Raw genomic sequence first — 8,187 nt, 5'->3', positions numbered from 1 at the left:
ATGATTGGCTCACACAGTGCAACCTGAGCACCAAATGAGCCCAACCACGTTGTGGAAAGTGCTGTCCCTCAGGCTTTGTGCCGGAACAGGAGGCAGCCTGAATAGCCCCAAACCAAACATTTTTCCTTTTTTTTTTCCTCTCTGATATCGCTATGCACAGGGTGAGCAAAGAGAAATGGCAGCAAACAGCTGGAAAACAAGAGGCATCCGAGGACGCTGAGGATGCAATGCTCAGCACTTGAAATCAGGCCTTGCACGAGCCCTTTTTAGGCAAGGCAGCAAGAGCTGAAATGCCGAGTGAAGCATTCCCTGGGATACGGTGTCTGGAGGAAGATCCAAGGGGACAGAAAAATCCAGTTTGCTACAAGCTGGGGCACTGCTGGAGGCTGAGCACCGAGGGAAGGGTGCAGCTGCAGTCACCAGTCTGTGTATCCAGGAATGAAGGAAAACTCCAGAAACACCCCAGAGCCTTTAGAGGAGGAATTCGAGTGTGAGGGAGCACTGCTGATTTTTTTTTTCCCCCCCCCTCTCTAACGGGGAAGAAAAGGTGAAGGCAACACAGAGACAGCAATGCTCAATTGCACGGAGTGGAAACTCTCCCTGCACAAGAGCTCAACGGCATCAAGTGAAGCAATTGGGGAGCAGACTCAGGACAAAGCAGCATCAGCAAAGGCACAACCTGCTGCACACTATTTGCAGGGGTTCACGATCAGGTGGGCAAATTAACAGCAGGGGTTTTGCTGGCAGACACCACCCCCCCCCACCCCCGACTCAGGAAGACACGGGGCTGCCGCTGCCTGGAGGGAAATTCCCCATCCCTGTCCTAGGGATGGAAAGATCCTGGGACAGAGACCTGGGCAGGAGAGTGAGGGATGGAAACAGACCAGTCCAGGGGTTGGGAAATGGGATCGGACACCGCTCGGTGAGGCTGAGAGCACCTGCAGCCATGGGTACAGCTGCAGGTTGCAGTCCCCCTGCGAGAGCCGGCAATACGGATATGCCCAGGGGCCACCACGGGGCGAAGATGACGGGCAAAGCCCCACGATGTCACCCTTGAGATGTCAGTCTGATGACTTTTTCAGAGGCATTGGCTTGGGTTATTTTATTTTTCCCCCTTGTTTGACAATGCAGTGACACAGCATTGGTTTTCCTTATTAAACAGAGGTGCCAAGAACCACCCTGTGCCAAGCCAGCCGCCAGGGAGCGGTGGGAAGGGACCCTCGGCATCACTGGAGGCCGCAGCTTTGCACGCTGCCATTACGCTGCCCGCAGCATCCTGTCTACTCAGGACCTCACACACCAAGAAAGCGTCGGCACTGAGCAGCTCCAGGCACCAGCGTGATCCCGGGAGATGCGAGCAAGCGTTATTTAGGTGAATGACATCTCACAACCCCAGGGATCGCCAGGCAGCACTTACCAACGGGGCCGGGGGGTTGCTTTGCTGCAAGCTGGGAGCTCGCCAAAATCCGTACGGACACCTCGGAGCTCCGGCAGCGTTACCTCGGTCCTGAGCCAGAAGAAAAGGGAAGGGCTTTCAGGATCTGCAGCTCGCACCCCGATAAAGAAGCTTTTGAAGACCGCGAAGTTAATTATAGCACAAAGACTTACCCATGAGCACGCTTGCCTGCGGCGCTGGAAAGCAGGATCCTTGCCTTCGCTGATGGGTGGCAGGGACAAAGGGCAGCTGCCCAGCCATGCTGCCTGCAGGCAGCACGGGCAGCTGACGCGGCAGCGGGTCAGCACAACCCCAGGCACCCGAGTTTCTTCTTTTTTTTTTTTTTTTTTTTTCTCCTCCTTTTTAAGCCAGCCATCATAATGACCACATGACGGGGAAGCAAATGGCACAGCAGAACAGACGGGGCACAGGAGATGAAAGCCAGGAATTACAGATACAGGTGCAGGGAGGGAGGATGCAGGTCTGACACCAGCCAGTTCCCTGACAGGGTGTTACATTATCGGCGACGCAGAAGTTTCAGCAAGTGTTCATCCTGTCCAGGGGAGCAAGCTTTGCCAACATCGCTCTGTCGAGAGCAGACGAAAACCTTCCCTCTTCCCCGTCCCAGAGAAACTCAGCAACATTTCTAATGGGCAGCAAGGAACAAACCAATGCTTTAAAGGTTTTAAAAGCACTTATTGAAAGTTTCGGATGAAAGAGCCACATATCTCGCATGCTGACGTGCAAACGTAATAACTGAACCCTGTGTTCCCTTGAGCAAAGGGAAAATTACACAGGGCGGGAAGAAAGCCAGTTGTGCACCAACATGTGAGAAGAAAGATGGCTTTCTGCCCAGCCAGAGCTCAGTGTGGGTTTGGATCAAGGGCGCAGAGCAAAATACCTGCATTTCATCAATTAATAAAATCAAGAGATAGACCACAACTAACAAGTCATAAGTGTAGGTCTGTAAGTAAGGCTGGCCCAGCTGATAGGCTGGGTATTGGGCCTGGCTCTGGGTACTAAAAGGCAGCTGAATCACAGTAAGAGATTTGCAGAGATCCTTTGGGTCCCCCAGCAAAGGCTTAGGAAGGCCAAGGTGCCAAATCCACATCCCGGGGATGGCAAACCACAGGAGCTGGAGGAGGAACGTCCCCTGGCCGGGGGGGAACCCCGGGGGAACCGCTCGCTCATGCTTTTGCCCGGGTGAAATGCACTGGGTACCACGCAGCGAGTTGCTGCCTCAGGGAAATGCTCATGAATCACCCTGTTAGGAGAGGGAGGTGAAAAATCAGAGCTAGGAAAAATAGTCCGGCCAAGAGGCGGCAGTGAGGAAGCCCCTCTGCAGGCCAGCACAGCATTCTGTCCTGCAGCCAGCAGCCAAAGGCAGCCCTGTGAGCCGAAAAAGCAAAACCAGGTGAAGAAATCCTCCTCACTGCGTGAACCCAGGATGGTGGAAGCGTTTCGCTCACGCCTTGCTGGCAGGAAGGGGGAAAAAAAACCCCAAAAGGCCCTTAACCAAAGCTGTGGGGCATCCCACGCTGGGTGCTGCTGGGGGCCCAGGGAGACCCGATGAAGAGTTGCTGAACCTCCCCCCTGGCTCCCGCCCGCACCGCTGCCATCCCGCCTTAGCCACGCACTCGGGGTTTCAAAGCGCCGTAAGCTGGCACATCCCACAGGACAGCGGGAAATCTCTCCCCTCAACTTTGCTTTTGGATACATGAGGGAAGGCAGCCATCGGAGTGGGAATTGATGCCTCATGCGTGCAGCGAAACGCTCTGGGCGCGGCTAGGCAGATAAGCAGCAGCTCCTCTCTCTCTCTCAAGCAGAAAAGGGAGAGGTATGCTGAAAAAATCAAGGGAAATGGGTGGGAGACCAGCACCCATGTCCTACCGCTGGTGTGCAGCGAATGCAGCCAAGCCGGAGATGAACAGCCACCATGGCTTGGAGTAAAAAACTTTCTTCTTCGTACCCCAGACATTTCTTAATCTGAGTCCTTTTTTATCAGAAAATAAACATTTTACAGCTGTATTTTACAAGCGATAAAGCAGGGACGTGGATTACCTCTCCCACGCAGCCTTCCTTCTGCATGTACTTGCGGATCACAGACCAGATCTGGCACTTGCTCAGCAGCCTCCCACCCGTGGCCACTTCGAAGCTCTCGTAGGTCCCATACTTCTCCAGGACGGCACGAATGATCCTGAGCGCCTGTCGCAGGCAGAAACAAAACATCAGTGCCAACACCCTCCCTGCTGACAGATACCTCTTAAAACCCCCAGGTGCAATAATCCCCAATAAACGCCTGTGAGGGAGAGAGTTTTGCAATATTTAAAAAACCCCAGGGAGGCTGAGCCAGCTGGAGGTGGCCACCGGGACAGACGGACACTTAATGCAACCAGCGTGACCCATGGTATTTTCTTTCTACTTTTTATCACCCTTGCAAGCATCTGTTGTGGGAAACAGGCAAAGCAGAAGCGAAACGGCATCCACCACAGCACACTGCCTCTGGGAGGTTAAAGCCGCGGTTGTTTTCATTTTTTCTGCTTTCGGTTCTCCTTTCAAACTCTAGTGCTTGCATGAAGTGGTCAAGCTTTTTGCTCCGGGAGTTTCTTATTGAAACGCTAGATTGCAAGCCCAGCAGGAAAGCTGAGCATCACCAGCATTGCCCTTCGCAGCGGCGCTACTTCTTCTTCAGCCAGGGTCTCAGCACGACCAGCCCGCTGCGTGCCAACAGCCTCCGAATAAAAGCAGCGCGTTCTGTTTTACGAGCATTAACATTTACGAGGCATCTATAAAAAATGAGCAGTTATTAGCATGTTCCCTTCCCAAAAAGTCAGTTTGCTTTGGAGACGTTTTCAGGCCATGACTTTCTCCAGCCCATTAATATATACACCAAGCTAGATGATGACCACCTTGCAGCAATTCTGTAGTTTTTCCAGCAGTTTTATCGCACCTGTAAACCTGGCTGAGCCACTGCCGAGCTTCCCAGCCCAGGATCAAGTGCTGCTCCTGAATAGTGCATCTTCCACCTCCTCCTGCCGAGCAAACCCCCCGGGCTCTTGTGCAGGCTCCGGGCAGAGGTTGGGCCCTGCAGAGGAGGTCCCATCCCCGCCTTCACAGAATCCCAGCATGGCAGGGGTTGGCAGGCCCCTCCAGAGATCACCCAGCCTAACACCCCAACTTTGTAGCCCTCCTCTAGACTCTCTCCAGTAGCTCCTCATCCTTCCTGAACCAGGAAGCCCAGAACTGGACGCAGTGCTCCAGGTGGGGTCTTACTGGGGCAGAGTAGAGGGGGACGATAACCTCCCTCGACCTGCTGGCCACACTCCTCTTAATGCACCCCAGGATACCATTGGCCTTCTTGCCAACAAGGGCACACTGCTGGCTCATGGCCAACTTGTTGTCCACCAGGACTCCCAGGTCCCTCTCGGCAGAGCTGCTTTCCAGCAGGTCAGCCCCCAGCCTGTACTGGTGCATGGGGTTCGACCTCCCCAGGGGCAGCACCCGACACTTGCCCTTGTTGAACTTCATCAGGTTCCTCTCTGCCCAACTCTCCGGCCAGCCTGTCCAGGTCCCGCTGAATGGCAGCACAGCCTCCCGGTGGATCAGCCACTCCTCTCAGCTTCGGGTTGTCGGTGAACTTGCTGAGGGTATGCTCTGTCCCCTCGTCCAGGCCATTGATGAATAAATTGAACAAGACCAGGCCGACTACTGAGCCCTGGGGAACCCCACGAGCTACCAGCCTCCAACTAGACTCTGCACCACCAATCAGAATCCTCTGAGCTCTGCCATGCAGCCAGTTCCTGATCCACCTCACTGTCCACTCATCCAGCCCATGCTTCCTGAGCTTCCCTATGTGGATGTTATGGGAGACAGCATCAGAAGCCTTGCTGAAGTCAAGGTAGACTACATCTATTGCTCTCCCCTCATCTACCCAGCTGGTCAGGCAATCGCAGAAGGTCCTCAGATCGGTCAGGCATGATTCCCCTTACACCCCTATGGTCACCAGGATCAGGCAATGGGTGCTCTCCACCAGCACCAGCACTCAAACCACCCAATGCCCCAAAGAAGGGCTGCGTGGTCTGCATCTGGTCCCCCCCCAGCAGAAGGTCCTGATTTTCCTTCCCTGGACAGTCTCCTCCGCACAGCTGGTTTTTATTCTCGAGTCACTTATAGACTCTTTCTAGAGGAAGTTGTGTAGGTATTTTTGTGTTGTCAGGTGGGGTTTTTTTGATTGTTGTGGTTTATTTGTTTGGGTGTTTTGTTCATCATGATCAGGATCACTTTTGTGGCACTTCAAGGTACCTTCTGCTGACTGCAGCAGAAAAAGGACCATTCTTCCTCCCTCCTCAGCCACTTGCTCTCTCCTCCCAGAGGACCTAAAGCACCAAGCCAAGAGAAACCCAGCACAGCTGGTGCCCAGGAGTACAAACGACCAAAGGGCACACTCCCTGCTGACCTCCAGTGCACATCCCAGCGAGCAACATTCCGAAGATAACAAGTTTAGTTTTCCGCAAGGCTGCTGAGCATCCCTGGGCAGCCCAAAATCCTGCACCCACCATATGCAGCAGGATAACAAATCCTCCAGCCCCGTGCTGCTGGCATTCCCGCAACGAACCAGGGACGTGATCTCCAGGGCGATGAGCCTCCATGGGGCTGGAAGAATCAGTCTGTTTTATTTACATTTTCTATTAAAAATAAAATAAAATAAAATCCCCCCCCCCAGCACGTGCAGAGCAACCAGTGGAGCAGCAAGCTGGAGGCAGGGAGCTTTGCCTGCTCTTCTCCAAGGATGCTGGCTTAGCAAAACATCTCATTTATTTAAGCTCTGTGATTAACGCAGGTTTTCAAAATAAAAGCAGTTTATAGCTAATAGTTAGCTGGCAAGGGAAAAAAAAAGAAAAAAAAAAAGTGTCCCAAAATAAAAGAGGCTTGAAGGAGGTTACTGCAGGGTACGAGCGAAGGAGCAGCGCCGTGAACACCGTCACAGCACGCCGCCGGAGAGCTTGGAGGAACCCTGGCAGCAGCACTCAACACTTAATGTCTCTTGCAAAGGGTTTTAGGACCCAGGACAAGACCATTAACGCTGGTTACGAACCTTAATTGCACTGATTCAAAGTAACAGGCAGAGAAAAACCATCACAATTATTCATCTTTTACTATATTGCAAGTCAACTGTCCTGAAAGAGAAAGCAATAGGAGCCAGGACAGCTCTGAACAACTCATTTTACTGCATTACTTGGGGAATGAAATGCAAAAAAAGAAAGAAAACACGGACAAGGTAGCGAGGTCTCTACAGCAGTCAGTTTGTCCACCCTGCAACAGCATCGCTGGCACCAGTTTATCCGGGGCGGGCACTGGCCATGACTAACTGCTTAGAAAGCTGTTTACAGAAAGAGCCTGAATCATCTGGATAATAATTCAGGCACAGATACCGTTAGCAATGCAAGGATAAGCAAACATTCAAAACCCAATAAATAAATCAATGAAGAAGTTGTTATTTGAAGGGCCAGACGTAAGCTCCCAACTAGGAGGTGTAAAGCAACGCCTCTGGCGTGCAAGTCTCCATCTGTCCTAAGACCTTTTTTTCTGTCTGCTTCCCAGGATGCAGCTAAAAGGGGGCCGGATGGCAGAGAGGATGCTCTTGCCAGAGGCAGGGTGCCCAGCCCAAGGAGCAAGCTCATTTTGGGGCACGGCCAGGCTCCCGGCTCCGAGCACGGAGCAAAGGGATGGAGCCTGCAGCTCCATTCCTGCCTCACTCTGCCTGCACCCGGACGAGGTGCCTCAGCGGGCAGAGCGCAGAGGAAGCACGCTCCTCTCCTCCTGCCCGTTTCCTCCCCTCTGAGTGGCCGTGCGCTGTTTGCTTGCCGCCATCCACACATTATTATCTGTGGCAGAGAGCAAGCCAGGAACATTTCAATAGCGTATGAGCAATGGAAGCAGTTAAGCAAAATAATACAGACTCCTTAAGCGGGGTCTACACCAACTGTTACCGTGACTGACCACATTTGCTGATGTGTTAAGGACGGTGCCACACTGGACAACCTTTAGGCCTTCCAGAAAATAAGCTGGACTTAACCACCAGGTCTTTCAGGCTAAGGATTGCATCCTGCGTGGTCACCCACGCATTCCAGCTCCTTGTCTGCTATTTCTAAAGCAGCAAGTGCAAAATAAAAATAAAATAACAGTAATGTGTGCCCGGAGGAGCACCAGCTCCTGACCACCACCACGCGTCCGTGAGCAAGCGGCCAATAGCATCACCCAGCACCAACGGGACCATCACCCACATCACCCCCAGAGCACGGATTACTCCTGCAGGTGGACCAGGCAATTAAGAAGAGATGAAGAAACAGCAGGGCGAGCGTGCTGAAGGCAGGGCACACCGGTGCCGAGCGGAGCAAGACCTGGCAGGAGAAGCTGGGACGGAAAACGGGCCACGGGGTTGCCCACAGACCAGCTCCAGGCTGTGGCGCGGTCCCACCGTGCCACGTCCCCGTGGCATCAAGGCGGTGACACCGCCCTCCACGAGGACACCCACTCCTTCGCACCCGCCGGGTCCCCCAGTTCCTCCTCCTCCTCCCAGGCCGAGCATCCCTACCCCCTGGAGACACCGGCGGGGGGAACCAAAGCCCCAGCGGCTCCGCCTCACCTGAGCGACGAAGCGATCGGAGGCGGCTCCGTATTTGTCCAGCACGGCGGCGGGCACCGGCTCGGCGTACTCGAACTGCGGGTCGTAGGCGAAGCTGGCGCGGAAG

General features: G+C 53.7%; 1 protein-coding gene across 2 annotated transcripts in view; it reads right to left on the bottom strand.

Moving 5' to 3' along the window:
* LOC104130310 (uncharacterized protein KIAA0895-like) overlaps positions 1 to 3,675 on the bottom strand; it is an 8,768-nt gene extending 5,093 nt beyond the window's left edge. Inside the window, exons 1-3 of one of the 2 annotated variants that reach the window (XR_004842578.1) lie at positions 3,497 to 3,582; positions 1,609 to 1,988; positions 1,418 to 1,507 (exon numbers count right to left, since the gene is read on the bottom strand). Coding sequence is in view for 1 of the 2 variants with exons in the window: in XM_035898775.1 (XP_035754668.1) it covers positions 3,497 to 3,664 (168 nt within the window). In the remaining variant the exon portion in view is untranslated. Of the gene's footprint in view, positions 1 to 1,417; positions 1,508 to 1,608; positions 1,989 to 3,496 lie in introns of both variants that reach the window. The other variant, XM_035898775.1, reaches the window with a different exon arrangement.
* Between the last annotated feature and the right edge of the window lie 4,512 nt (positions 3,676 to 8,187).

The sequence above is a fragment of the Egretta garzetta genome, unplaced genomic scaffold (genome assembly GCF_000687185.1).
Source record: "Egretta garzetta isolate BGI_Z169 unplaced genomic scaffold, ASM68718v1 scaffold27, whole genome shotgun sequence".
NCBI classification, from domain to species: Eukaryota; Metazoa; Chordata; class Aves; order Pelecaniformes; family Ardeidae; genus Egretta; species Egretta garzetta.
This window is presented reverse-complemented; position numbering and strand designations above follow the sequence as displayed.